The sequence below is a fragment of the Catharus ustulatus genome, chromosome 22 (assembly GCF_009819885.2).
Source record: "Catharus ustulatus isolate bCatUst1 chromosome 22, bCatUst1.pri.v2, whole genome shotgun sequence".
In the NCBI taxonomy this organism is placed as follows: domain Eukaryota; kingdom Metazoa; phylum Chordata; class Aves; order Passeriformes; family Turdidae; genus Catharus; species Catharus ustulatus.
In genome coordinates, this window is record NC_046242.1 from 6,059,157 (window position 1) to 6,086,983 (window position 27,827).

Here is a 27,827-nt window from a genome sequence, read left to right on the forward strand (position 1 = left end):
GCAGCTGTGCCCAACCTGCTCTTTGGTTCTTCCAGAGCTCCCAGTGCTGGTCCAGGATGTCTCTCCCCCACCTCCAGGGACACTGAGGTTCTGCTGGGCTCCTTGGGTGCCCACAGTTCTGGCCACAGCCTGTGCAAACTGGGGTGCCAGGGGAAGGAGCCCCTGCTGTAGCCCAGGCTGGTAGATGGGCACAGGGAGATGACTTTTCATCAAATCAGGGGCTCGTTTAGGCTGGAAAACCCTTCCAACTCCTCGAGTCCAACCCTTAACCCAGCACTGCCACACCCACCACCCAACCCTGTCCCCACCTGGCACATCTCCATGGCTTTTAAATCCCTGCAGGGATGGTGACTCCACTCCAGCCTCTGCCAGGGCTGGACAACCATTTTTTGTGAAGACACTTTTCCTTAGTATCCAAGTATCTAAACCTGCCCTGGTGAAACCTGAGGCTGTTTCCTCTTGTCCCAGTGTGACAATTGTCCTCTTGACCCCCACCTCCCCCCTCTTTTCAGGGAGGTTGTGTCAGGACCCCCCTTCCTGATGAACCAAAGCCGCAGAGTGTGGAAGCTGTTCCCAGACTGTCCCGGTGCCCCGGGCAGCTCCTTCCCTTTATTTTGACACGTGCAGGAGCTGCCAGCCCAGGGTGCTGCTTGCACAGCTCCAGTGTGAAGCCTGGACCAGGCTCCTGCTGCTCCCACCCCTGCCCGGCCCCAGCTGCCCCTTCCCTGTGGATTGAAGGCGAGGGAGGAGCTGGGGCACCCCTGGAATCCAGGGCTGCCCTTGGAGTGACCCTGGGGGGGGAAAGGGGAGACTGCAGCACCCCAGGAGCTGTGTGAGGCAGCCCTGGATGCTGCCCTGTCCCAGTGGGGTGGGGAGAACCAGCACCCAGAGAACATCCCAGGAGCAGGGAGGGGAGTGGCTGTCCTGAACATCCTGCTGTTTGGATGGGGAAGGCAGCCAGGACAGGAGGTGCAGGGTGCTCCTGACTCCAGGTGAGTGACTCCAGCACGGATCCAGCCCCGTGGTGAGCACATGGACTGTCCAGGAGCAGGCCCCAAGCTCTGTCCCACACCCCAGCCTCCAAGGAACGGGGTGAGACACCAGAGTCCGGACGGAATTGAGGAGGTGGGAATAGGGGATGGAGCTGGTGGGGAGAAACAGTCCAGGCCCCCACACTGCCCCACTTCAATTCTCCTTCGTGTCCTGGTTCTTGTTCTGGATCTTCTGGTGGACAACACGGAGGGTGGTGAAGAAGTTGCCCAGGAAGAGGATGAAGAAGGGGATGCCGCACATGAGGACCTGTGGGAGGAGAGGAGTCAGCAGGAGGGACCTGCCCGGGGCAATCCCCTCCCAGGGCATTCCCGGGGCAATCCCCTCCCAGGGCATTCCCAGGGCATTCCCGGGGCATTCCTCACCTGCCACTCCTTGCACTCGGGGTGCTGGATCATGCGGAACAGGGTGATGGCGTTGTAGAGCTGCCAGAACTGCAGGACAGAGGAGATTCAGGGCAGCTGCTGCTTTCAGAGGCTCAGCCCCAGGCTGGCACCCACCCAGCTGCTACTGCTGGGTATAAACCCCACACCAGCCTCGTGTGGGGGCACTGAAACCCCACCCAGGCACAGGGCCAGAGGACCCCAGCTGGGCCATCCCCCTGTTTCAGGCCAGCTGGAGCCCAAGGGCCATGAGGAAGCCTCAGCCCAGCCTTTGGCCATCAGCCCCAAGGACCTGACTGAGGAAGGACTCCATCCTTTGCAGCAGCAGCACCTCAAAGCTGGAGCTCAAGGGCTTTGGAAGGGTTCTCACTGCAGCCCCTCTGCACCTGAGCACTCAGCAGAGCCACCCCAGCTCCTCCCCACGTCACTTCCCCGGTTGTGGAGGTGGTGGGTGCTTCAGAGGGAAAGGCTCAGCATTTGTTGGAAGCATTTCCCTGCCCCAGGCATCCCATATCCCGTGGCTGTGGCAGCCTGTGGGGTCTGTGCCATGTCCAGGCCACCAAGCACAGCTGGGAATGTGGCACATCCCTCTCCCACCCGAGGCTCTGGCATGTTCCAAGGACTGGGGCGGCCTCACCTGCCCAAAGAAGAGGAAGGGAAGCAGGAACGTGAGGCCTCTCCACATCCAGGACTGGAAGCCCTCTGCAAAGGATGAAGGTTTCTGTGAGGAGCCAGAATGGGCTGGAGAGGGGATGGAGCCCAGCTCCTCCAGACGTGCAGGACAGGGAGGCTCAGTGCCCACATCTGCCTGGCTGAGGAGCTCCTGCCATTCCAGCCTCACTGTGGGCACTGAGGGGCACAATGCCTGGGACTCCTTATCCAGCACAGGGCTCTGGGCTCTGGTGGAGCTGGCCCTCAGCTCCTGCCCTTGGTGCCACAGGGGCCAAGGAGGTGACAGCCCACAGTGCTGGGGTGTTGGAGGGATGTTTCATGTGTGAAGGAGCTTCCTGGGGAATCCTGGGATGCCCAGAGGCACATCCACTGCCACCTCCCATCCTGAGGTGATGTGAGGCTGGGCTGGTGGTCCCAGCAGAGCAGGAGGAGGGGACAATCAGCCTATGGGGTGGTGCTGCCCTGTCGGAGATGCTGCTCTGGGAGCTTTGGTTGGTAGCTTTTACTGCTCCATAAAAGTGACCTCAGATCCAAGTGTCACCATTTCCTTCAGCAGAACCCACAGCTCCCAGAGAGCTGACAGCAGCCTGAGCCCAGCAGCAAGGGGACATCCCACTCACCCACAGTCAGGTCCATGTTGTGCCTCTCTCCCAGCGCTCGCAGCCGGTACAAGCAGCCGCTCTGGTAGTAATACTGCAGGAACTGCACAAAGCCTGCAAGGACAGCATGGCTGCTGGCAGGAGCTGCCCAGGGACACCTCCAGCCTCAGCATCATCCCACAAAGGCCACCTGAGGCCAAGGGAACTGCCAGGTGAGCTGAGAGCAGCCAGGGCACTCTCAGCACCTGGGGTCAGTCCCAGCACACGTTGCAGCACTTACTCTGGTACATGGAGAAGGAGAGAAACTGGTTCCTGAACATCTGGTACATGAGCCCATCTGGCCTGCAGAGACAGAGTGCTGGCTGGGGGACATGGGGCTGGGAGGGGACAGCCAGCCCTGCCTGTTCCACAGCCCCTATGGGCCCTTGGCTGCATGGGACAGGGGACACAGACTCACCACGTCAGCATGACACCTGAGAGGAAGGTGGAGATGTAGTGATGGAAAACCCACCAGCCTTTGATCCTGGAGGGCAGACACAGAGAAGTGGTGTCATGTCAGGAGTGTGAATGCAGAGACAAAGGCACCGCAGAGAGTGGAGCAGCCCAGCCCCAGCCACCCCACAGCTCCCAGGGCTGGCTGGGAAATGGTTCTGAGAGCAGGACCCAGGGCCTCGGGGCTGGGCAGCACCAGGGCCCTCCCAGCTCCACCTCCCACCACCTCCACAAGGGAGGTTCCTCCTGCCCCGCTCCTGCAGCTCCCAGCAGGGTTTGCCACACACCCTGAGTAGGAGGGAGCTGCTCCCTGGGATGGCTCCCAGCTCCCCCAGCCCTGCAGAGGAGGCCCAGCCCCCTCCCCAGCCCCAGGGGACTCACTTGGAGCCGTTGTTGATCAGGATGCTCTCACGGATGGTGAGGGTGCAGTAGTACCACACCAGCAGGAAGTTGAAGACGGCGTCTGTCACCCTGGGTCACACAGAGCAGGGTGTAAAGGCACATTCTGGGGGCACAGGCACTGTGACAGCCCGTGGGACACCCACCCCCAAGGGAAGGGACCTGCTCCCCACCACCCACCATGGCCATGGCACCCACAAAGGCCACCCCACCTCCAGGGCAGTGTCCAGGTGCTTTACCAGGATCTCCTGTTCAGCTCTGGATATTCCAGGATGGGAGGGAAGGGCAAGGGGGCTCTGGGAGGAGATCTCTGCCCAGCACCAAGCCAGACTCACCTGGAGTTGAGAAGGAACCGACAGGAGAAGGAGACAATGAGCAGGATGATGGTGAGGTAGAGCTTGAACTTCTCGTACTCATCTTTATATGCAAACCTGCAGGGAAGCACAAGGACAGCCTTGGAGCAAGGGAGCTGCTGGACATTTGTGCCCTCCAATCCCATCTGGCTGTAAAATGTAAAAGGGTAAAAGTGATGTTCTGTTGGGAACCTCTGGGATACACTCAGGAAGAACCCTGCCTTGGGGATATTTCTGAGAGCACAGCACATCAGGCTGCTTCACAGCTGGGACACATCTGAGCACCCCAAACCACCCCAACCTCGTGGGTGGCCCTGGTGGGGAAGATGGGCAGACTGGGATCTGCACATGTCTCCAAGGGGAGAACTGGGGAACAGAGGGAAGGGGGAGAGGCTCCTCCTCGGCATCTCTGGCAAGGGAAAGGCTCTCAGGGGACAAAAACAACTTTTGGTGTTTCCCCAGTGGAAGAGGAGGGGATCATGCACTGTCTGTCTTTCCTGGAAGTTCCTGATACAGTGGAAACGTGGCCATGGCTTCGGTGAGGATCATGAACTTGTCAGAGCTCATTGTCCATCCCAGCCCAGTGGCAGGAATGCCAGGGGAGAGCCAAGGATTTGGCTGATTCTTGGGAAATGATGCAGAAAACAGCTCAGGAAGGGAATCTACACCAGGTGAGCCAAGCCAGCCCTATGTCAGCTCCTCAGCTGTCACTGCTGGTTGCCAGGGGATCCCAAGGCAGGAAGATCAGAGCAGCAGTGAGGAGGGGCCGTACTTGGCCTGTTTGCTGAGCAGTGTCACGTTCACGTTGCCGAGCACCAGACTCAGGTACAACCTGGGGAGAGAGCAGAGCGTTAGGACAAGGACCTGCCTGTGGAGATGTCCCCTCTTGTGCCACCAGAGGGGCCAGGGATGAGCTCCCAGGTGTTTCCACTCAGAGCTGCCAGGCACAGACCCTCTGGAATTTCCTCCCATGGGCAGGGGGCGGGTGGGGGAGCACAGACCCCACCTCCCACAGGCACTGGGGTGTTCAGCAGGGCTTCTCCTCTGACCAGGGGTGGGTGATGGCCATGAGCAGGTAGAGGAGTGAGGGGCAGCACTGCTGCCTCCTGCCCAGGTGCCCTTGGGGAGCCCAAGTGGAGCAGCACAGCTGTGGCACCACTGGGTGCAGGGTGACAGCTCTGGGTCTTGCCTGTGGTGTTACAGCCACGGGGATGTGGAGGGTGGCCCTGGGGCCCCAGCCAGAGCTGAGGTGACTTCTCACCCATTCTTCTTTGGCAGATAGGCCTCCATCTCAAAGAACACGTTCTGCCTCTCTTTAATCAGGCTCTGGGTCTCTTGGATGGATGCTTCCTGCTCGGGAGTCACCTGGCCTTTGCATCTGGGGAGCAAAGACAGGCACTGGCATCAGGAGAGCCTCTGTAACGTGACCAGCACGTGCTGGCACTCCACAAGTGACTGAATGGGCAAGGACACCCCAAGGACAGGGAAGGTGGATGGGAGACAAGTCCACAACTCCTGCAGGGTGAGCTCCTCTGCCAGGTGTGATGCTGCTCAAGAGAAGGGAGCAAGGTGAGGCCAGATGGGTTTCTCACCTTTGGGAAGGATGGGGAGAGCTTTGGGCAGGAGCAGAGCAGCTCATGGCACCTGCAAGCTCTGAACTGCAAACAGGGCACAGTTCAGGGCAGAGGAAAGGGGGACTGGGGAAGATCAGCATCCCCACAGCACCTGGCTGCAGACAGGTTTGCATTTGAGACATGAGGTGAGCTCAGCAGCCCCATCCTTGCTGCTCTCCCCTCCAGAGCACTGACTCACTTTTTGAGGGAGAGCGACAGCTCCTTCAGCCGCTTCTTCTGCCGGGCGATGGAGCTGGAGATCCCATCCTGGAGCTTGGTCAGCTCCTCGAGTTTCTGCTTGTACAGCTTGTGGTTGTCCTGGGAAGGAGAGACCAGCACACATTAGAGCTGCCTGCCCAGCCCCCCCTGCTTTTGTTAAAAAATGTCCTTAATTTCACCTGTGCAGCTGCTGGGAGAGAGGAGAGGTGGCTGCAGGAGGTCAGGTGTGTTTGGGGACAGACAGCCTGCAGCCAGCTCTGCTTCCATGGGGATGCCCATCCCCAACCCCAAGCAGGTTATCCATAGGATGTTCCAGTGTTTGGGACACCAATGACTGCACACAGCAGTCATAAATAAACAAACAAATAAATAAATAAATAAACGCTGTGTTTATTGCCACTCAGAGCAGTGGCTTTGAGTGCTGGGACAGTGTTGCCTCCAGGCCTCCCAGCTGGTGGCTTTGGGGCTCCACCTGAGCACCCCTGGGAAGCTGGAAGGAGCTGTCAGTGAGCTGGACAAAGAGGACGGACTCAGAGCCAAAGTGCCCGGTGACCCAACCGCACCTGGGTAAGGCTGGATGCATTTCCCCACTATATTTAGTAGGGAAAGGAGAGAGCTGCTGGATCAATGCTGCTGCTTGTCCAGGCCAGCAGGAAAACAGCCTCACCTCACAGCAGCCTGAACGCCACCTCCAGCAGGGAGTTACACTCTGCTCACAACAACCCTTGGACTAGACCTTGGCACGAACAAGTTTTAACCTCTGTAGCTCTTATCGACCACTTGATCACCAGATCTTAAAAGCTGCTCCCAAAGGAGAAAGGTGAAACCGAGAGCAGAGGAGGGAAACCCTCTGGTGACAAGCAGTGGCAAGGAGGGAATGGATGCCAGATAGTCCCGGTTCCACAGCAGTGATTTACGCCCCTGATTTATCTGAAGACATTCCCTGCTTGACCATGAAGCTTTCCTGCTGCCATCTAGAGTCACCTCCTTGTGGCTCCGGAGTTAACTCTGAGCAAGTGGCTTTTGTGACAAGTCCTTTAGCCGTGCCAGCATCCGAGCTCCCCGCTCGGAACCGGCCTGGATGAGGAGGGAGGAGGTGCCCGGAGGGAAGGGCCGGTGCTGAGTGGCTGCACTCACGCTTCGAAGTGGGCGACCCGGGACATCCACGCAACCCTTATGGAGCAAGAGGAGGTTTCTCAAAGCCTCCCTTGCCCCAGATCTGGGCACAGCAGCGACGTGTCCGCAACAACATCCGCTTCACCCCGCTCCCGAGGGGGAAGGAGGGGGAGAGGGAACGGGTGCAGCTGCAGCCCAGTGACCTGAGAGCAGGGGATGCTTGGCCAACCCTTCCCTTGGGTGACCCTGAGCGAGCTGAACCCTGCCCACTCCTTCTCCGGCAGGCAGCGCACTGGGGATTACACAAAGCAGGTGGAAGCACCTCTGACACCAGTCACCTTCCTGGCACGGAGCCCCCGGCCAGCCCCGGCGGTGACAGGGCACGGCAGTCGCACAAGGTGCCTGGCCGGAGCGTGTCTGGGCTCCGGGACACCCGGGCTCTGCTGGCCGCTGTCCCTGCGGGGCTGGCGGGCTCCGGGCTGCCCCGAGCCGGGCTGACAGGAGCGATAAGCAGTGAAATGGCATCTGCGCACCTCGTCCGGCCGTGCCACGCCAGCCACTGCCGCTCCCAGCAGTAAAACCGGGACATCTGAGCTCTGCACGCCACGTCCACGGCGGGCTGGGGCATCGCACCGGGGTACCCGCTCTGCCCGAGCCCCGAGCCCCGAGCCCCGGCACCGCCCGGCACCCCTGCCCTGCTCCGGAGCGCTCTGCCCCACGGCACAGGGCTCGTACCCGAGGGCAGGGAAAGCGCCCGGACTCCAGCGGGCACAGCCCGGCTGCCCGCGGTACGCGCTGGGGATGCTGCGGGGCATCTCCCACCCCCGGTGCCGGTAACCCCGGCGTGCCCCGCTCGGCCGGAGCGCTCCCTGGGCCCCTTCCCGGGCCCGCGCCGGGGCCGGTGGTACCTGGATGCGCTGGTAGCCGTCCTGCAGCTCCTCCCACTCGCGCAGGCACTCGGCGAACGAGGCGCCCCAGGCCATGGCGGCGATGGCGGCGGCGGCGACCGGCCCGGCCCGGCCCGCGGCGACGGGCGGCGCTGGCCCCGCCCCCTTCCGGACACGCCCCGGGGCGGGGCGGGGCGGGGCCTCGCTCGGCCCCGGGGGTGTCCTGTGGGTCCGCTAAACCGGAGCCTGGAGAAGGAGGGATTCCCTAAATTCCCTGAAATCCCTGGAATCGCAGCGTTTCGCCGGAGCACCGGGCTGTGAGAGCTCGCTCTCAGCTCGGGGCGCGTTCCCGGCCCTGCCGCGCGTGTCACAATGAGAAACCCAAACCCGCCGCTAAATCCAAACACAGTGCTGCATAGCCGGCGAGTGTTTTCTGTCGTGTTTTATTTTGTGATGCCAAAAAGCAGAATTTGGAGTGCTGTAAGAGGGAGGACGGCGCTGAGTTGAGGTTTCATGTAAAATTACCAGCTGTGCCCGGAGGTCTGGTTGTAGGATCAGAAGGCAGCAAAGGAAGGGTGGACTTGTCAACAATCCAGCCAGCGAGTCCGTGAGAGGCCGTGGTCATATCTGTGGGACTCCTCAAACAGGGAAATTCTGTTGTCACCTCTCCGAGCTGGAAGTGGGCACTGTCAGACTCTAAATTTACTATTCCAGACCATGGATGAAAAAACCTTTAGAGAGATAACCCTACTGACTGCCCCACAGCTGGGGGTATAATCCCCTTTGCTTACAAAAGAGTCGAGCTGTGTCTAATGGGCCACATCCTGCAGGACTTGCATTCCCCAAATTGCCACCTCCTCCAGCATAGGTGAGTTCCTCAGGAAGTTCCAAATTTTGACCCAAAATGACATGGAGCTAAAGAGGAAAGCTTTTCCATCACATCTGGGTCTTTTTTCACGCAGAGTTCAAGTAACTTTCTCCCCAGAAAGGGGAAGGGAAGTGGCTTTCCCCATGGGATGTTCTCTGTCAGTACTTTGGTTCAGTGACATCTGTGACTGGGCACCCATAGATTTGGTTCTCCCAGGCTGAGAGCTGTTCCACAAAGCCCCGGTTTGGTCTCATGTTCATTTTGCATTTCAGAAGGTATTTCCAAGCTCTCTGTAAGTAAAAGGAAAGTAAAGTAGTGTTAGGAATTGAACAGAGAGTGACTAACGGGCATTTTCACAAAGCAGCAACACTTCAGTCAACACAGCTTTGTATTTGCTCTCTGTGCTGGACAGCAAGAACCTGCAGAGAGGAGTTTGGTACCAGATGTGAACCTGAGAGAAACCTGTCCCCTTCATGCCCTGCTCTCCTGGAGCTCAGGCTGCTTTCACTACTTGGTGTTATTCTACTCTGATGGAGCAATGCAATCCTGGATTTTCTACCCTAAAGTGCTGTTCCTTCCACATATGATGAGCAAAGCAGTGCAGTATCAGCTGTTAAGGTTCTAAACCAATGAAGGCTATCACGTTTTTGGATTGGTGTGACCTGATGTGGCAGAGCAGTTATGACCTCGCAGTTATCCCAATGTATTAATTACAGCCATCTTAATTATTTGTTAGCTCCAAGTAATCACCTAGAAACTCTGATACACACAGGGCAGATCCACCAGCATTACTCCAGCTCCATCCCTGGGTTTTCCTGTCAGTGCTCATCTTCCTGCTTGTAAAGGAGCTTGCCCCCTGCACTTGGAAGGTTGCTTAAGTGAAATGAGACCAAAGGTCAGCAGATAGTGCTCCATTGGTTTGTTTTTCTAATCTTGCTGATTCTGCAGGCTCTGAGGCTGATATTCCAATATTTACTCCTCTGGGTCCACAGTGTGGGTGTCTCTGGTTCCCCTGGACCCAATAGATTTACTCATTTATTTCTCACTAATAAAACCAGGAGCTCTCCTGAATCCCAACTGCTTTTGCCTTTTGGAAGCTTTCAAAGATCTTTGTCTGGACTGGCTGGAGGATCACACAGGAATCTGTTGCACTGCTTTTGTCTGCAAGAAACTAACTTGTCTGCCAGGGTAATCCCTCAGGAAAGCTTTGCCCAGCCAACAGTGGGCAAGCACTGCCCTGTCAATATTTTCTTTTTTTTTTTTGGCATTTAGTGAAATGCTGAGACCGACCTGTTGATGCCAACTGAGAGGAATGGCAAGGCTCAGGCTTTGACTTTTGCACTGCCATTGGAAGCACATTCTGTGATTCAGTGAGGCTTTTATCAGCCTGCAGGAGCAATCATAGCCCTGTTAGTGCAGGATTGAACCCTGTCTGAGCCCTGCTGGCACCCTCAGCCTCTAATTACCCACTGGCACACAGCCATGGAAAGAGCTTTCCTCTTACGTTGGACATGTTTGCACAAAATCAATCACCTTATCAGATAGAGACCCAGCTTTGTGAAGTTTGGATCAATCCCTTCAAGCTCCCCAGCTTTCCAAACAAGGGTGAGGTTTTCAAGGAGAGGATGGTCAGTTGCCATGGGAACTCTCCTGCTCCATGTTAGGAGGCACCAGGAGATGCTGCCTGTGTGTTGTATGCAAAGGGAGAAAGGTCTGGCACCAGGGGAGAGGCCACCAGGCTCTTGCACAGCCAGGCCATTCCCAGCCATCCTTCATTAATTTCTTTCATTATTCAGAGCTATGGAACAGCCTGTACTGGCCATCTCACCTGTACATCCCTCCTGGGCAAGTATTATTCCATTCCAGATTTCTATACAGGGGTGTCTGTGGGAAGGGATTGCTTCTGGAGGAATAAAAAAGGATTGTGGAAGAAGTCAGTGCTGAAGTCAATGGTAAATGAGAGCCCTGCAAACACTGGGTTCTGGACTTCTCTAACACCATGGAATTAAGAGATAGGATTAACTGCAGTAGCTTCCACTCTTTTCCTCAAGTCCAGGAGAGAAATATCATGTTCTGTATCCACAGCTTTGCTTTTCTAGCCCTTTAGTTAAGTAGGGAAAACAAAAATATCACAAGTTCCAGCATAAGGACTCACATATCCAAAATCACACCTCCTTAATGATCTCAAAAAGATGCAATCTCAAATCATATAATCAGTTCCCTTATCAGGTGGATATTGTGCATGAAATCACAGAGAATGTCTTATTACAGTGATGGGGCTTCAGGAGGAGAAATGAAGTGCAGAGCCAGTTTGTGTGGGGCGTGTGACAGTGACATACCTGCAGGGAAAAGCGGCAGGAGTGCATCAGATAGGCCATGGTGGCTGTGCTGCTCCGGCTTATCCCCAGGCTGGAGAACACCAGCACTGCTCCCACGTCCAGCTGAGCATCTGAGGCAAGAAATGCCAATCACAAATTAGTGAGCTGGGAAATGGAGCTTCCCGTGGCAGAGTCAAGCACTAATTTGGTGACAGCTGACAGGGGGGCTGCAGCCTGAGAGACAGGAGCCCTCAGGAACCCTGACAGCAGCAGATGGGCACTGCCAGCTCCCATTTCTGTAAGCATTTGCCTTTCTTAAAAATCCACAGTTCAAACATGGCCTTGAAGAGCAGCACCAATGACAATGATCAGTCAATGCTTCATTACACATCAGGGTCACCTTCACACTGGGGATCTGAGGAGAACCGGTCATTCATGACCTATCAGCTGTGGTCAGCATCACAAACTCTCCCCAGACAGGACTAAAGGTATTGACACTTTATTTTGCCTGGAAGGCTGCATATTTAATTCATAACCTTTTAATTCTTTCTCTCCCTCTCTAGACAGAATAATGTTTTTTAAATATTACCACCTAAACTCCAAAATTCATAGAGCAAAGCCTTTTCTTTTAGTGCTGTCATAATGTTTTGTTTGTTCTTTTTTTTCCAAGTACTAATCCAGCATTTTAAAACTCATTTCTATTGTGAGATACTAGTTCTATCCTAAGATTTGGGTAAAACTGGCCTCACTCCAACATACACCTGGCATGAGGACATGCACACTCCTCTTGGAGTATGTGAAGAGCTTTGGTCTCGTGTTCTGGTTTGAGTAATCTGCTCTCCACTGCCAAATAAACAGTTCCCCTATCAGGTAAACAGTGCAACACTTCCACAAGTGCAGCTAATAGACTTGTAGTCTGGTTTGGGACTACACAAACCATGTGTGATGTCAGAAAGAAACTTCTGAAATACTACTGGGAAAAAGTAGTAGGCACAATGAAAGGCAAGTAAGTGAATGTCAACATTCAGGTGCACCAAATAATGAAATTCAGTTTAGGACTGAAAAATTATATCCTCAAATGTCGTTTCTTTGTGTGCAGTTGTCATGTCTGATATGGTACTTGGATTAAGGTCTGTGGGGACAGGGTGGTCTTTTGCTTCTGGCTCTGTGCAGCAGAGCTCAGCAGGGCCTTGGTCTGTGGCAGGTGTTATTTGATAAGCACAATAAAAGATAATGACATGCTTGGACAGCATCAGGATGGAGCTGCAGGAGCTGTGTCTGCTGTGCAGCTGCAGGCACTGAGCTGCAGAGTGTGTTTTTTGTTGCCCTATCTGATGTAATCATCTGAAGGCAGGTTCATGCTGTCCAACCTGAAAGTCTTCCCAGGCCCTACAATGGGTCTGCACTGCAAATCACAAAGTTTATCAATGCCTCGTGCTGAGCTCTCTAATGTGTGTCACACTCAGGTTCAGATAAAGCTCGGCTGGCTGAAGATTTGGGCTGGTGAGAATCAGAGGGGTGTTGCAAAGGAGTAAGAGGGAATCCTATGGAGCCCTGGTAGATACCCTGGTGCAAAGCCTTTTCAGGTTGGGTGGAAAGCTCCCTGTTCTCAGAGTGAGCAGGGACATCAGAGTCAGAAGTCCTGTAAAATCTCCTCTCTGTCCAGCACACTGGTTAGTGAGGCAGCTCTGGTATCCATCAGGGTGTGGGCTTGCTTACCCTCCTGTCTGGGCTTCCTGTCACTCCCATCTAATACCCTACAGTGAGCAAGGGCTCAGGAATCCCAGATCAGGATCCACTCACCTATGAAATGAGAAATGGTGGGGAAGGAAGAAAAAAGATCTGCTTCGAGTGAATCTGGAACAGATACATGGAGGGATTTACCTTCTTCTGCAAACCTGGAAAAAGAGCACACAGACCACATGGAGCAGAGAAGCAGCCTTGACAAGATGTGTTTGTTGGAGGCAAGGTGATTGTTTTGCTTGCTGTTACATGTGTGAGTTTTTCATTGTCATCATTAACATGGTGAAGGATTTGCTATGGTGAGGCACAGAGATGTTTCTAACACAGAACCAGTTTAATCACTGATTTTCCATTTCAGTGGTACCAGCATTGATAACCTACAAAGAAATGAAACCAGATGAACTGAAAGCAGGTGTGCTTTCACAGAGAGTTGCCTGTTTCGTGGAGCCCTCCAGTTCCCTTCATGTGGTTGGGTTTTTTGGTTTTTTTTCTACAGACTCAGAGAACTCAGAAAAAAATGGGGCAAAAAATTGGTGAGAAATTTCCAAAATGTGGAAGCACATCATGCAGAGGGCATGGGAGTATTACCCATAGTGAAGAGACACTCCACTGGAGCCCAAGGCATGGGAAATGTCTGCTGGTGCACATGTCCTGGGGTGGGTAACTGGATTTGTTGAGAAAAACCACTGGGTTTTTCACTGTGTGAAACTGCATTTCCAGCAAGACCTGCAGACTGAGCTGACTGCTCATGGACACAATAGATAAGGAAGGAAGACCAAAAATGTGACACATTGGTGATTTAGCTTTTACACTGATGTGTTGGTAGTGTTTTGCTCTGAAAGCTATTTAGAGATACAGGTTTTTCCTGAAGAGTGGTGGTATGTGATAGACTTGAAATACCAAAGCCTTCCTCTCACCCAATTCACCCGTGGCATGGTCAGGGGCTGGAGGACTGTTGCTGTTGTGCTAACTCTGGAGCAGAAATTAGAAAATTGAGCATGAAATGACACTGGAATCTGCACAGAGGCTTTCTTGGAAGGCCACAGGCACTGATTCCTCTGCCAATAAACTCTGTGTCACCTCATTTTTTCACATCACAGACACTGGTGAGGGTAAGCATTGAATAGTTTAACTTACAGTGTTACAGGCTCTTCAGAGATGTTGACCAGTGCTTTGATCTTCAGATCTTTCTGAATTTGTTTGTCACTGGCCTGCTTGGAATTGCCCATATATAGCTTTGCAGGCAATATTTCTACAGGGTAAGGCTGGAAGGTGTCTAGTTCCTGCCAGAAAGAAACCACAGGCTCAGGTTAGAGAGTGTCTTTGCTCCCATTAGCTCAGTAAGTTCTTGAACAGAAGTCATGTGAAGAGTTGAACAGGCACTTAGTCAGCAGCCCATGACATATTTTAGTGTAATGATTCATTCAATCACCTGGATTTGCTGTATATTGAAGTCTTTGCTAGCTTTACTGACAATAATTAACAGCCTCCCTGTTGTGGTGCCATCACTTGAAGCAAATCCCAACCAAACAGGAGGTGGAATACATTCTTTCCATTGTCTGGAGGGGCTGCAGCATGACAGATCCTTTGATGTTCTCCCTGGTTACTGTTTGCAAGGCTAAATGAAATCATCTCCCACCTGCACAGCTGCAGGTGCTCTGGAGTGGCACAGCACAAATCTGCAGCTGCATCCGGTGCTGGCAGCGTGGAGGCTGCCAAGGAAAACACACAAACAGTCAACAGTGCCTGGACATCCCTAAGGGCCACCTGGACACTGCTCTGGGAGCACAAAGGAGCAGTCTAACAATTTAAAGCTTAAATTGAGAGGCAATGAGGTGCCTGTGTCCAGCTGAGTCTGAGGGGGAAGCTCAGCAGTGGATTGTCCTTCACAGAGCAGCACAAAGTGAATCAATTTTCTCTGCTGTGCTGTAGCACCCACAGGTTAGCACCATGTCATGGGCAATTTCCTGGGAGCCAGAAGGGAACAGTGGGAACAAAATACATCTTGGAATGAAATGCTCTGTTGTCCAGTACTTTCTTAACCTGCCCTGCCTGTCCTAAATGTGCAATAAAAGGTAATTGTTTCTCATAAGCTAAACAGCTTGATGTTTATAGGTGAAACCAAGCAATCAGGACACCAGGGTTTGAGTGGATGGCTGTTTTCTTCCTGGGCCTATTGAAACAAGGCACCAGCACTTGCTTTGTGACCCTTCCCAATGAAAAGACATAGGTCACAGTGCTAGGTAGGAATTGTACTTCTGTTTGAAAACATTTGCTGTGTACTATGCCAGATAACCACGTGTGAGAGAGCGGCCTGCTTCTTGTCATCATCTGCTACTGTTTGTTCAGTTATCTGTACTCTCCACAGGCCAGTTTCAGGGTTATCAGGGGAACATTCCCTGTTTCCATGAACTTCCTTTCATGCAACAGAAGAGGAAAAAGTGTGGCTGTAAAAGAATCAGTGGTGAGACTCAGAGCAAGCACAGTAACTCAAATTACATTTAATTCCTTTGTCTGAAATTACTGTGATAGCAGGTTTGCAACACCATCTAACCAGAATTCACCAGCCACCATCAGCTGAATATGAATTGGAAATAGGAATATGAATTGGAGACTAATTGGAGATCAGTCTCATCTCACCTGAGGCATCCACACTGTCTTATAGCTCTTCAGGAAATGGTAACAAGCTGAAAAACGCTTGTACCCTCCCTTCAGGAGGAGCACGGGGTGGCGGGTGAACTGCTCCAAGTTTCTGGCATGGAGGAGGGCATCTCCTTCCCCAGCATCTAAAGAGACCAAAGAGCTGTTTGCCCAGGCAGGTTCAGTGTTCCCACTGCCTCCCTGACATACACAGCAAATCCCTTTTCATTCCATCTAATGCTCTGCAGAAAACTTTGTTAAAAGCTTGGCTTCTTCTGTACTGCAGGTCAGTTACAGGGGTGCTGCTTTTCCCCTCTCTTTTATTCCTCTCCTGGTTTCTTTTCTAGATTTCTTTTCCTCTCCCCGTTTTTCTCTGGGAAATTCTTGTAATGAGTTCCCATAATAAATTTAAAGTAATGAAACTTCCCAGGGAAGTTTTATTAATTTAAATTTAATAATCTTTGTTTTTATGGAGGCCCTTTTCATTAGTCTGCTTTAGGCAAACAAGAAAAAAAAGGAAGTGTCTTAAATAAATTTTTCTGAAATGTTTTAAAGACTCCCCTTAGTGAATTAGATTATGTGAGATGGCTGCTCCTCCTCCCAAGAAATCCATCCTGCTTCCCTCTAGCTGTGTCTGCTTTAGAAATAGATCAGCACAATAGAAACCCAGTTCTGCTTCTTCACACCTTTAACTGCCTCAGCACTGAGCATTTAGGAACCTGCTTGTTTTATTCATTCCCCTCACACCTCCACTTTTTTTCCTTTAAAAAGTGATGTAAATCTTTGTAAGGCTCAAACAGAAGTGGTTCTGCTCACAGCAGAACTCCTTGCCAAAGGATGTGTGAAAGCCAAACATTTCCATGGTTGAAGGAAGACTGAACAATGCCATGGAAAAGTTTCCAGCACTTCACATTTCTCGGTGAGCTCCATCAAATCACCACCCCCATTAAAGGTAAATCTTTTTAAATATCATGAAGCCTTTTGTGACCCTCAAAGAAGGAAGTACTCACTCTGGGAAGACATGGAACCTGAGCTGCTGATTTCAGTCCCTGAAGCAGCACTGTTCCCTGAAAGGCAATCATTGGACAAGCCAAATCTCAGGGAAATGAAAGAAAAGAGCCCATTCCTCACGGGTAAGCTTCTGAGGATCATCCACAGATGGGAAAACAGGGCTGCCAGGATGCTTTGAAATAAAACCTGGACTTTTGAAGGCTGAGAACATACACAACACAGTGAAAAAACAGAGGCAGAGCACAGTTTTTCACATAAAACTGGGAACAGTTACATCTTTTCCAACAAGTTCATAAATTAAATGAAGAATGGGAAGAATCTCTGCCCAGCAGTGAGGTCTGGACTGACATGGGTCACACGTACCTGTTTCTTTCTCCTTCTCCTGATAGTCAGTGCAGCCAGTGTCGTGGTCATACACCACACAGAATCTGACATAGCCCAGCTCCTCGAGATTCGGGATCACGTACTCCCCCTCAGGACTCTACCAAAATGACAGAGGAATTCCATCAGGAGCACGGCTCTCTTCTCTGGTGGCATCAACACTCCTGACATCTTGCAAGTTACAACTCTAGCTGGGTGTTGGGTTTGTACGTGTGGGTGGACACGACACTGACAGCCCTGGTTCCAAGTCAGGAATGATGCAAATCACGCTGATTGCTCCACCAGCAGCAGTGCTGCAGATGCCAGCGCTGTCCTTGTGAGGCAAGGCTGCACTGTGGGAGCTCTTGTGCAATGTTTTTGCTGATGTTCAGCTCCTATGTGACAATCCTTTGGGCTGCTGGAGCCACCTTTGCTTTGTGACAGAATACATCCCCCCAGTGGCAGCCTCAGGGCAGGGCCAGGGCAGGGCAGGGCAGGGACTGGGACATTTCCCCTGGGTTTCATAGCAGTTCTGGCGTCCTGCTAATTGCTAAATCCAGGGATGGTTCACACAAAAAGCAATCCCCTCACCAGTTCAATCCTTTGGGCTGTAATGATATGGCTGTCACTGAATTCAGGCTGAGAACGGGCATCTGAAAAAAATCAACCAAGACAGAGCAATTGGCTTTTAAAGGTGGAATCCTCTTTGTATTTTGTCAGTGGGAATTCAGGCACTGGCATCACTCAGAGAAAGAGATTTGGAGATGTGGCACTTGGGGATATGGTTTAGGGGTGGTTATACTGTTGCAGGGTCAGGTGCTGGACTGGATGAACTTGAAGGTGTTTTCTAACCTTGATGATTCTGTGATTTGTTTTTTTTTTTTGTTTGTTTTTTGTTTTTTTTTTTTTTTTTAGAAACTGAGGCCTTCTGGTGTGGTATAACAAACTCCAGGGTTGATGTGAGTCTGTGTGCAACACCAAGTGATAACCACAGTGTTAGTCCTGACCCAGGTGTGCTCCTGCAGCATTCCCAGCATCAGTCCTGTGCTCTGCCCTGTGCCTGCTCTGAGCTGCCCAGCAGCTCCCCTCTGCTGCTCCAGAGCTGGGGAGAGGGGCACTGGAAAGACCCCCAACCCCACTTCCAAACTGGCCAACTCCCTCACCAAAGCATTTAATGACATTGCAGTATCAGGCATCCTTCTGGGGGTATTGGCACTATGCAAAATGGAAGTGTTTATCAGGAATCCTTGTGGAATGGTTGAGAAATCTAGTCCAGTTCTAAAAACTCTGGGAGCAGCAGGGGAGAGTGTGTACCCATGGGACTGATGAGAGCAGGGAGAGCTGAGCATGAGGAAAGCCAGGTCACAGCACCTGAAATGGGATGAGAGGAAGGTCCCAAGTGCCAGGGCACAGAAATGACGAGAAGTGATATGTGTGCTTTTCCTCACAAGTCTCGTTGGCTCAGGATGTCTGCCTGGGCTGAGCACAGTGCCTGGCTGCAGGCAGGGACAGGGACAGCAAGCAGGGACAGGCAGGGGCAGGGAGGAGCAGGGGCAAGGGCAGGAACTGGGGCAGGCAGGGACAGGCCGGAGCAGAAGCAGGCGGGGAAGCAGCAGACAGGACAAAGACTGGTAGGGGCAGGGAGGGGCATGCACAGGCAGGAGGAGGGATGGGGATGGGCAGAGGCAGGGACAGCAGCAGCAGCAGGGACAGAAGAAGCAAGGAGGGGAGGCGGCAGGCAGGGGAGGGACAGGGCTGGGCTGGGCAGGGACAGGCCTGTGCCGCGGCCTCACCCAGCAGGCACAGGTAGTTGGGCTCCGAGAGCCGCGATCTCCACCGGCACTGGTTGATGATGTTGTAGAGGTGTTGGGGCTCGCAGAACATCACCCCCGCCATCTCCCATGCGCCCGGTTGTCGCCGACTATCGCGACACCACGCACCCCCCTCCCCGCCCGGCCTCAGGAAGCGACGCCCGCCGGTCTCCAAGGTTACCTCAGGCGAGATCTCGCGAGATTTCCCCCCCTCTCCCTTCCCTCCGCGGGCGGCAGTCTCGCGAGAGCGGCGGGCGGGGCCGCGCAGGCGCAGCGCAGGCCGTGGAGGTCGTTGGAGTCACCGGTGCCGCCGCAGCCGCCGCTCGCGCCCCGCCGTGCCCGCCATGCTGTCCCGCCTCAGCACCGCCACCGCCCTGCGCCGCGGCATCGCCACCTCCGCACAGGTACAGCGCCCGCACGCCAGCACCGCCCACCGCGGCTCGCCATGAAGCCTCGGGCTTCCCGCTCGGTTCTGGGGATGCTGCGGGGCTCGGGGGGAAGCCGGGGAGGACCCCCGGTGCTGCTCGGTGAGGGGGCTGTGGAGCACAGGCTCTGCCCGGTGAAGGGGCGCAGGGCGGGGATTCAGGCCTGGTTGTTCTCCGTTCTGGGCCTGCAGGGCCGGGATTGGATATAGTTCCGGCTGCGGGGCTCGGGTGGAACGCAGGCCCTCAATGAGGGGGCTGTGGGGCCCGGGCCCTCCCCAGTGAGGGGCTGCGGAGCTTGGGTGGAGCCTGGGACCTCAGTGAGGGGGCTGTGGGGCTCGGGCGTTCCCCAGTGAGGGGCTGCGGGGATCGGGTGGAGCCTGGGACTCGATGAGGGGGCTCTGTGGTCCGGACCCTCCCCCGTGAGGGGCTGCAGGGCTCGGGTGGGGCCTGGGACTCCATGAGGGGGCTGTGGGGCCCGGGCCTTCCCGAGTGAGGGACTGCGGGGCTCGGGTGGGGCCTGGGACTCAGTGAAGGGGCTCTGTGGGGCCTGGGACCTCAATGAGGGGGCTCTGTGGGGCCCGGGCCCTCCCCAGTGAGGGGCTGCAGGGCTCGGGTGGAGCCTGGGACTCAATGAGGGGGCTCTGTGGGGCCTGGGCCTTCAATGAGGGGGCTCTGTGGGGCCTGGGCCCTCCCCAATGAAGGGCTGCAGGGCTCGGGTGGGGCCTGGAACCCCTCGGAGAGGGGCTGGGAGCGTGTGCCGGCAGAGGACAGGGCTCGGGGGGTCTCGGTGCTGGTTGAGCCAGGCTGGGCCCGGTGACAGCACCGTGGCCCTGCGGGTCTCGGCCCAGCAGCTCCAGCCAGGCTGCGAGTGTGATAATGCTGTATGAACTCCTCTGATGTGTGCAGAGGGTGATGGATTTGCTGCTTCCTCCATCCTGTGCAAAAATGCCCCTGCGTTCTGAAGGTGCTAAGAACTAAAGCTGGTGGTTGGGGTTTAGCAATAATCCTTCATGTGCCGAAATCCACTGTGCTGGCTGCAAACCACTGCTGCTCTGGCTGCTCAGATAAAGACTGACCTCTATCCAGTATTAATTGTCCCGGTGAGATGTAAAAGAGTGATTATTGCAGCTGTAAAGACGTGCTGTAACAGGAGAGCCTTATCTAAGTCTTTTAATAGGAGCTGTATTTATTAGCAGTGAGGTTTTGACCCCATGGCGTCAGCTCAGTCACAAATGGGGCTCATGCCAGACTTTGCTTCCTCTCAGAGTTTTATGCAAAATTTTATTTGTTACAGTAGCAAGAAAACTGTGCTGAGGTCAGTCTGGTTCAGTACTTGGGTAGATTATTTCCCATCACAGCACAGTAATTAAGCTGTTCATGAAGCGACGTGGAGCTATTATGGCTTTTATCTGGTGAGATTGTGATAAATAATGGCTTTCTCAGCAGTAATTCCTTGTTTCATCTCCACAGTAGTTTTCCATCACTTTGGCAGTGTTGCATTTTAAGGTTGTTCTGGCCCCTGGAAGGAGCTTTTCTCTTGTGGTGCACCACTTTGCAAACAGGCATTTGTGAGAGAAATTACCCCCTGCCACTCAGTACCTGAGTGAGGATAAAATTGGTTCACAGGACGACCAAGCAGAGTTGGTTCTCAACCACCTGATCAAAGCTGGAAATTGTAGTCACTTAATGTTCCCAGTCCAGGTGCTAATTTGGATTTATATCAGATGTAAACATTTTCTTCACATATATGCAGTGGTTATTACATTTTTTGCAGTCCATTAAATGTATTGATTTGCCAAAGTGAAAGGCGTATTTTTTTGATACTGGCAATGTAAACCAGAAAAATCCCAAACCAGATTTGCCCTCAATCAGGCCTGGGCCCACAGGGTGGCAGGCATTAGTCTCAGACAGGCATTTCCATTGGGAGAAGGGTGATCCTTTGGGTTCCTTTGCCCTAGCCTCACTTCCCTTTTGAGCTTCAGATCACAGGTAACCATTTCTTCCAGCTTGTCCTACCAATAAACCTGAAGGATCTCTGGGAGGCTGCTGTGAGGGTCATTTTCTGTAGGCTTAGACTATCAAGTTTGCATAGTGCTTGGTAAAAAATTGAGAAACAGAACCAAAAGTAAAGAAAGAGTGGTGAAATCCCCAAGGTCACTGCTTGGGGGGGAGGAGTAACTGCCAGAACAGCTCTACAACGTGTTTGTTGTCTCTTTTGCACAGAACAATGCCAAGGTGGCAGTGCTGGGAGCCTCGGGGGGCATTGGGCAGCCCCTGTCCCTGCTGCTGAAGAACAGCCCTCTGGTGAGCAAGCTGAGCCTCTACGACATCGCTCACACTCCGGGCGTGGCCGCCGACCTCAGCCACATCGAGACCAAAGCCAGTGTCAAAGGTACCCTGGGAATGCTCTGAGTGCCAGAGGGATCCTCCCACAGGGCTGGCTCTGACCCTAAATGCTTGTGAGGGGAGATCTTCACCCACTGATCCTGAAGCCCAGTATCAATTTTAGTAGCTTTTTCCTCAAGCAGCGAGTGATTAATTAAGGTTTAGCTCATTAGATTGATGTGTATGGAGATGAAAATGGGCTATGGTTGCACTGTTGAAGGGGAATTTGTGACATCTGGCAGGAAACATTCAGTGAAATTATCTCAGTGTTGAATTTAAAAGTTTGACTAGAAATAGGTTTAACATTCCTTAGGTGTCCACATGAATTCCATGTGCTTCTTTTCTCTTAGATTCTGATGAAAGCAAAACTTAATCTGCTCATCTTTCTTTTACCTGAAGATCACCAAAAGGTGACAATTTACATGCATATGTCAATCTGCAGTTCTTTGGGGGCACTGAGTCTAGTGCCAAGGCTTTTGGAGAGTAAATGCACATAGCAGGAGGAACTGGGAGTTTGGAAAACAGGTGAATGTGAGATTCTCACCACTCTGATTCTGTAAGTTTTGAAACAATGATAAAACATTAAATGGGATCCATCCATAATTGTGTTTCCTCGCTTCTCAGCATTAACTCTAAACTGAAGGTTAAATTTGAAAAAAATGGACTTGGATGCCTCTGGGCATGATTTTATACTTCAAAGTGTCAGCTATTTAACAACTGTCAAAAACATAATGCCTGAATGCCTTTCATTTTAGGCTTCATGGGACCTGAGCAGTTGCCAGAATGTCTGAAGGGCTGTGATGTTGTTGTTATTCCGGCAGGAGTCCCGAGAAAACCGGGTAAGTTCTCTTTGTTGGAAGGCCCCAGGGCTGTTTTTGAAGTGGATCTCTGCAGTTCTGCTGCTCAAACAACTGTGTCTGTTGGGGTGTAAGTGGTCTGTTAATGCCCCTGCCCCAGAGCTCCTTGTGGTATCAGGCAGTTCATTCAGCCTCTCTTACACTGTCCCTTGTGGAATGGGCTAAATTGATTTCTGGAGTTCCTGCTCGGGGCTGAGCTGCAAAGACTTTGCATGAAAGTGATCCTAAATCCCCCCTTAGTGTTTCTTGTCCCAGAGCAACGCTCAAGGAATAAAAGCTGCTTCTTTGTTTCATTTCTCAGCAGAACAGAAATAATCCATTTTGTTTTGCATCAATTATACAGCAACTTCTTGGGGCATCTCTGAGTAAATGCTGTTAAGTCTTCCCAGAATGTTTCTGACCTCCTGCATTTCCACTCTGTTTTCTAGCATATTATTAGGAACACAACAAAATTCTAGGCTTTTATGCCTAGCTCTTCCTAAATCTTCATTTCAACTGTAATTGTGGAAGTGACTTAAAAGAGGGAGGAGAATTCATCTTGGGGGCAGCTGTGCTGCTCTGAGCACTGCTGGTGTGGGTGGTGTGGTCACAGTGCTTCAGGCAGCCCCAGTGAAGTGGGTTCTGACAATGGGCAGTTGGGCTGGTTGCTCCTGGAAAGGGCTGATCTCTTTATTAGTGAGAGGAGTTACCTCTGGAGCCAGTTCATTACTGCAACTGGAGAATTTGTTCTTGATCTGTGGAACCACAAGCTGATGTGTGTCTGTCCAGAGCAGAATACTGGATTTGATTGGATTTCCTGCCCATGATGGTAGCTGTGGGTAACTTAAAATCCTGCCCTGGCTGTGTTTTAGGTATGACCCGTGACGACCTGTTCAACACCAATGCCAGCATTGTTGCCTCTTTGACATCTGCCTGTGCAAAGCACTGTCCAGAAGCCATGATCTGTATTATTTCTAACCCAGTAAGTGTTTTCTGGAGACCTTGAAATGTAGAGGAAAAGAAAAACCAAAATCCAGATTGAGAATACTAGAGTAATCCGAATTCCTACTAATTTTGACCAGTATCTTTAAGGTCTGCAGTGTATTTGCAGAAAAACAAAAAAACCTGGTTCTCCTAACCCATTTTTCTTGGCTATATTTAATTCAGAGAAAACTTGGATGTAAAAGTGCTTAATATCTCCAAGTCTGTATGACTGGTTATAATGCAAGCTGGTGTATTAGCTGGGATAAAAGCCTTAGCTCACTAAGGGAGGAGCTTTTGTAATGGGAATGAACAAATTTATTGTCTTAATGGTTATTTAAAATTAATGATTTTTATTCCAGCCTGACTGTAAATTGCTCTTCAATTTAGGCATTAAAGTAATTGGCTACAGTTGATTCCAAATTGGGAGTATAGTTCGGGTTGTTAATTGGCTTGTTAAGTTCATACATTGGCTTCATTATTAAACTGCTTTTAATCAGTGCTTGCCTCTTCTTGCTTGTAGGTAAATTCAACAGTCCCAATAGCTTCAGAAGTCTTCAAGAAGCATGGTGTGTATAACCCCAACAAAATCTTTGGTGTTACGACACTGGACATCGTCAGAGCGAATACTTTTGTGGCTGAACTAAAGGCAGGTCATGGTTAACGTGCAGGGGGAGGGACACTGCCTGCTTTGATCATCAGATCTATAAAGAGGTGCTTCCAAAATCACTGCAGAGAGCCAAAAGAGCTCGGATTTCTGTGCAGCTAGAGGCAAAGGCAGTGATTCCCTGTCTCCCTTATTTAGAGGAGCCTGAAGATAAGGTTCCTTGCAAAATGTGGTTCAAGAGACTTTGACCTTTCCTTTCGTAGCTGTGCCCTGCAAGTGAGCTGTGTGCTGGCCTTAATTCCCTTGGCATTCCCAGCCCTGCCATGTAACCAGAGGAGAGGGTTGAGCTGTGGGTGTTTGCAAGTGAGGTGTGTGTTTGCAAGTCAAACTCTGTGCTGTGTGTCACAGGATACTCTGCTAAGTATCAAAAGCTGGAGCAGTTTACTGCTCATCATAGCTCTGTTGGTGTTTATGTTGTGCTGCTCTTTATCCAAGCCTGCAGTAATAATATCCTGTAGCTATGAAGTGATCAGAGTAACCCACAGTTTGCTCTGTAGATGTGGCTTTGTCCCAGCTGCCTCTGGAACTGCTGCCCTGTGTGTTCTGATATCCAGGGCAGAGAGTCAAGTGTGGTATTTTCTCTTGCTTTTCTTGCCCATGTGCTTCAGAAGCTGGAAAGTTTCATGTTTCCTTTAGGGCTTGGATCCAGCTCGAGTAACTGTTCCGGTTATTGGTGGCCATGCTGGGAAGACCATCATCCCTCTGATCTCTCAGGTGAGCCAGGGTGACAGCTGTGTGTGGCAGCACACTTGTCAGCATGTTAGGGTTGATACAAAGTGCCTTTTTGATGGCAGGTAATGTGTTAGGACAGAGCACAGTGAGTCTTCCTTGCTCTCATGGCTGCTTTCCTTCTGGGATGGGGTGCAGGATAAGATGGAAGGCATCAATCGAAATCTGAACCCCTCTGGGCAGTATAAACAATTCCAGCTTTCCTCTAAAGGAGTTTGGGATAAGAACTGAGGGGTGGTGTGGGTGTTTAGGTGTCCTGGCAGTGTTTGTGACAGATATCTCATACAGCAATGCCTGGCTTCAGGAGAAAACTTGAGCTGATTTTGCTGTAATGGACTGGAAACCCCATTTGAGCCTCCAGCACTGAAAGGCACAGCTCAGGCTGTGCAGGGAGGCTGCTCCAACCATTACTGCCAGTCTGGCCCTTCAGCCTGGCTGAAATGCAGTTCTAAAGCAGGTGCAGTCTCATGGGGACATGCTGGGATGTGGCCAAGGAGTAATCTGTAACAAAGCGGGGGAAAGCTGTGTTCTTAAGTGGGGAATAAAGTATCCTTTACAGAAGGATTTTCTTGGTACTAAGAGCAAGAGCTTTGGAGCAGCTGAATGCTGAGAGGTGCTTTAGTTAAACAGTCCATTGGGACAGACACAAGTGTGCTTAAGCTACTGGTATAGCTGTGTTTGAAACTTCAGTGAATTCCTAAATACTGCTGGGAAACTGGATCTTTCATGAGGCTCCACTTCCATAATGCCATGGTGACCCAAATATTTACAAGATGACTTTTTGAAATTCCTAATGCTTGGAGGGTGTCTGTAGTGCACAGGGCTACACAGTAGTGAGGAGCCATGGCAAACCCTGGTTTGGTTGTTAAGCTGTGGTTTCTCCCTGAGGAAGCTGAGCGTGACTGGGTTCCTGTTCAGGCCATGCAGTAACCCCAGCCCTGATGACTTTTGCAGGCCACTTGTGAGCTGGGGAAACCCATTCTGCCCAGTTCAGAACTGTTGGTAACAACTGCAGAAAGTGGTACAAAAAGTATTGTGTGCTTTATGCTGAATCTGGAGAGATTCTGGTATTCAAAACTTTTTTTTCCCCATCCAGTGTACACCAAAAGTGGAGTTTCCTCAGGATCAGCTGGAGAAGCTTACAGCAAGAATTCAGGAAGCTGGGACTGAAGTTGTCCAAGCTAAAGCAGGAGCAGGTGGGTTCTTGAGTAAACTTCCAAGTAATTCTTTTTGACTGTCTGTAGGGCTGCAGTCCTCTGCAGTTTAATCTTATTTTTGGGTTATGGTTCTCAATCTCACTGCTCTGCTGTCAGCTGCTGCCTGGGCTGTGCTACTAGAAACAGCTCAGTATGTGAGACTAAATATTAATTGATCCTGCACCACCTATGGCTTTAAAATAATTTTCTCTGTCAAATTAAGCTGTTTCTTTTATAAATCTGGTCAGTTAGATACATGTAGCAGGCTAAAAACTGCTGCTTTATCTAACTGGCCATGAGCTCAAAGTCAATGACACTGCATTATTCTTGTTTTGTAAACACACGGTATGGAAACCTTTGATGCTAAAGGAAGTATCAAATTTCAACATGATCTATTCTGAAAGTGGTTTAACTCTTCCAGGATCTGCCACCTTGTCCATGGCCTATGCTGGTGCTCGATTTGCATTCTCCCTGCTGGAGGCCATGGGTGGAAAGCAGGGCGTTGTTGAATGTGCCTTTGTTCGATCAGACGTGACAGAGGTCCCGTACTTCTCTACACCTCTGCAACTGGGGGTATGTACTTCACATCACAAGCCTTAGAAACAGCAGCCACTGCTTGTGTCATGTGGGTTTTACTCAGTGGTTTCAGTTCAACTGGATGCCTGCTGTTGCTGGAATTAACAGCTGAGTGTGTCTTGAAGAGTCTGCAGTAGTTGGGTATGGTACTTAGGCACAAAGCTCATCTTGACAAGGATGCTGCTGCTTTTATTTGCTCTTAGATTGCAGGTCACTGAGTAACCAGAGGTTCAGACTTGGCTTAAGAGGTCATGCTTGCCTCAAGTCAGGCCTGTTTACTCTGGGCTTTCATATGATTAACCTGAGTCAGCAATCCTGTCTCCTCAGCTTGATCTGCTACAAGCAAATCCTCAGAAACTGAGGCACATGGGGAGCTGCAGCATGGATTAGGATTAATATATTGCTTTCAGGACCTCTGCTGAACTCTGAAAGAAGTGTTCCTTTTGTCACCCATACCCTGGGAGAGTGGTGGAAAACAATGATGCTGCAGCCCTGTCATGGCTCTGGGATGCAAAGGGTGGTGTTTGCTGTCTTAGGGGCAGGCTGCTGAGGGGAAGCAGAGAGAGATTAAGAGGGAATGTAGAGATCTTGAAAACCTGAGAGTGCCACTCTGAGGCAGTTTGAAATGGCAAGCAAAGGACATACAGCAGAGAGATCCTCTTGCAGGTGGTGGAGTTAGGAAGGATCAGAGTTGGTGTCAGTCTCCTCTTGAAGGAGCTGCTGGGTTGGCTTTTGGTTTCACACATGTGAACAGTGAATGAGGAGTTTGTGAGGGCTGTAGAAGTAGCCACAGGTAGTGAGAGGCTTCTGAGGCTTTCCAGGAAGCACAGGGTTGGCAGACTAGAGATGACACAGGTGCCAGGCTGGGTCTCTGTCTCAGCTGGATAATGCTTGGAGCTGTTAAGCTTTTCTTTAGGTCATTCAATGGATGGTTAATCCTTAAATCCTCTTTCCCTCAGAAAAAAGGAATGGAGAAGAACCTAGGCCTTGGCAAGCTCTCCCCATTTGAAGAGAAGATGGTTGCTGCGGCCATGTCTGAGCTGAAGGCTTCTATTAAGAAAGGAGAGGATTTTGCAAAGAACTTCAAGTGAAGACTTGACAGTGGGGAGGAATTAACTTCCTTAATTTATTAAGGCATCATGTCACTTTTTGACTTCAGATTCAAAGCTCATGCTTTGATTGAAGTCTGTCTGTATTAGCTTGATGCTTGTTGCCAGTGCAGTCTAATCATCAATAAAACAGCCTCATTTTTTCAGTGTATTATGTGGAGTTGTCCTGATGTGCTTGTCCTTTGCAAAGTGGAGGCTGTAGGTCTCTGAGAGGGGCTTGGTTTCAGCAGGGATGAAATAGCCTTGGGAAGGGGGTGAACTGATTACTCCCAACTCTGCTGCTGCCTGGGTTTGGGCTCCTCATTCAGCACTGCCACTGGGAGTCAGATCGAGATGAGTTGCACAAGGGATAACTGAATGAAATTATCTAAAAGGTGCTTTTTCAGGAG

At 51.6% G+C, this 27,827-nt stretch overlaps 3 protein-coding genes across 3 annotated transcripts; 1 reads left to right on the forward strand and 2 right to left on the reverse strand.

The window, feature by feature from the left end:
* Positions 1–566: 566 nt before the first annotated feature.
* Positions 567–7,900, reverse strand: TMEM120A (transmembrane protein 120A). Its single transcript, XM_033077968.2, has 12 exons — positions 7,805–7,900; positions 5,761–5,879; positions 5,210–5,326; positions 4,721–4,780; positions 3,931–4,026; positions 3,578–3,667; positions 3,162–3,227; positions 2,985–3,046; positions 2,726–2,818; positions 2,071–2,135; positions 1,416–1,484; positions 567–1,299 (listed from the first exon to the last, which is right to left on the reverse strand). The coding sequence occupies exons 1-12, from the start codon at positions 7,877–7,879 to the stop codon at positions 1,186–1,188; spliced, it is 1,026 nt and encodes a 341-aa protein (XP_032933859.1). The 5' UTR covers positions 7,880–7,900; the 3' UTR covers positions 567–1,185.
* A 321-nt stretch (positions 7,901–8,221) lies between these two features.
* STYXL1 (serine/threonine/tyrosine interacting like 1) lies at positions 8,222–18,724 on the reverse strand. Its single transcript, XM_033077969.1, has 9 exons — positions 18,517–18,724; positions 17,315–17,376; positions 16,727–16,844; positions 16,363–16,419; positions 15,353–15,498; positions 13,850–13,995; positions 12,773–12,867; positions 10,991–11,100; positions 8,222–8,941 (listed from the first exon to the last, which is right to left on the reverse strand). Exons 1-9 carry the CDS (start codon positions 18,617–18,619, stop codon positions 8,810–8,812), a joined length of 969 nt encoding a protein of 322 aa, XP_032933860.1. The 5' UTR covers positions 18,620–18,724; the 3' UTR covers positions 8,222–8,809.
* A 31-nt stretch (positions 18,725–18,755) lies between these two features.
* Positions 18,756–27,589, forward strand: MDH2 (malate dehydrogenase 2). Its single transcript, XM_033077970.2, has 9 exons — positions 18,756–18,938; positions 21,183–21,351; positions 22,100–22,183; positions 23,053–23,162; positions 23,685–23,810; positions 24,465–24,542; positions 25,654–25,753; positions 26,175–26,326; positions 27,289–27,589. The coding sequence occupies exons 1-9, from the start codon at positions 18,879–18,881 to the stop codon at positions 27,418–27,420; spliced, it is 1,011 nt and encodes a 336-aa protein (XP_032933861.1). The 5' UTR covers positions 18,756–18,878; the 3' UTR covers positions 27,421–27,589.
* Positions 27,590–27,827: the final 238 nt, after the last annotated feature.

Coding starts and splice junctions, on each gene's coding strand:
- TMEM120A (XM_033077968.2), bottom strand. CDS start 7,879: ATGGCCTGGGGCGCCTCGTTCGCCGAGTGCCTGCGCGAGTGGGAGGAG. Junction 5,327..5,760: donor CTGTCGCTCTCCCTCAAAAA/GTGAGTCAGTGC, acceptor TTTGCTCCCCAG/ATGCAAAGGCCAGGTGACTC. Junction 1,485..2,070: donor CCTTCCTCTTCTTTGGGCAG/GTGAGGCCGCCC, acceptor TCTGTCCTGCAG/TTCTGGCAGCTCTACAACGC.
- STYXL1 (XM_033077969.1), bottom strand. CDS start 18,619: ATGGCGGGGGTGATGTTCTGCGAGCCCCAACACCTCTACAACATCATC. Junction 17,377..18,516: donor CAACTACCTGTGCCTGCTGG/GTGAGGCCGCGG, acceptor GATTTTTTTCAG/ATGCCCGTTCTCAGCCTGAA. Junction 16,420..16,726: donor GGAGAAGGAGAAAGAAACAG/GTACGTGTGACC, acceptor ATTGCCTTTCAG/GGAACAGTGCTGCTTCAGGG.
- MDH2 (XM_033077970.2), top strand. CDS start 18,879: ATGCTGTCCCGCCTCAGCACCGCCACCGCCCTGCGCCGCGGCATCGCC. Junction 22,184..23,052: donor AGGAGTCCCGAGAAAACCGG/GTAAGTTCTCTT, acceptor GCTGTGTTTTAG/GTATGACCCGTGACGACCTG. Junction 26,327..27,288: donor CTACACCTCTGCAACTGGGG/GTATGTACTTCA, acceptor TCTTTCCCTCAG/AAAAAAGGAATGGAGAAGAA.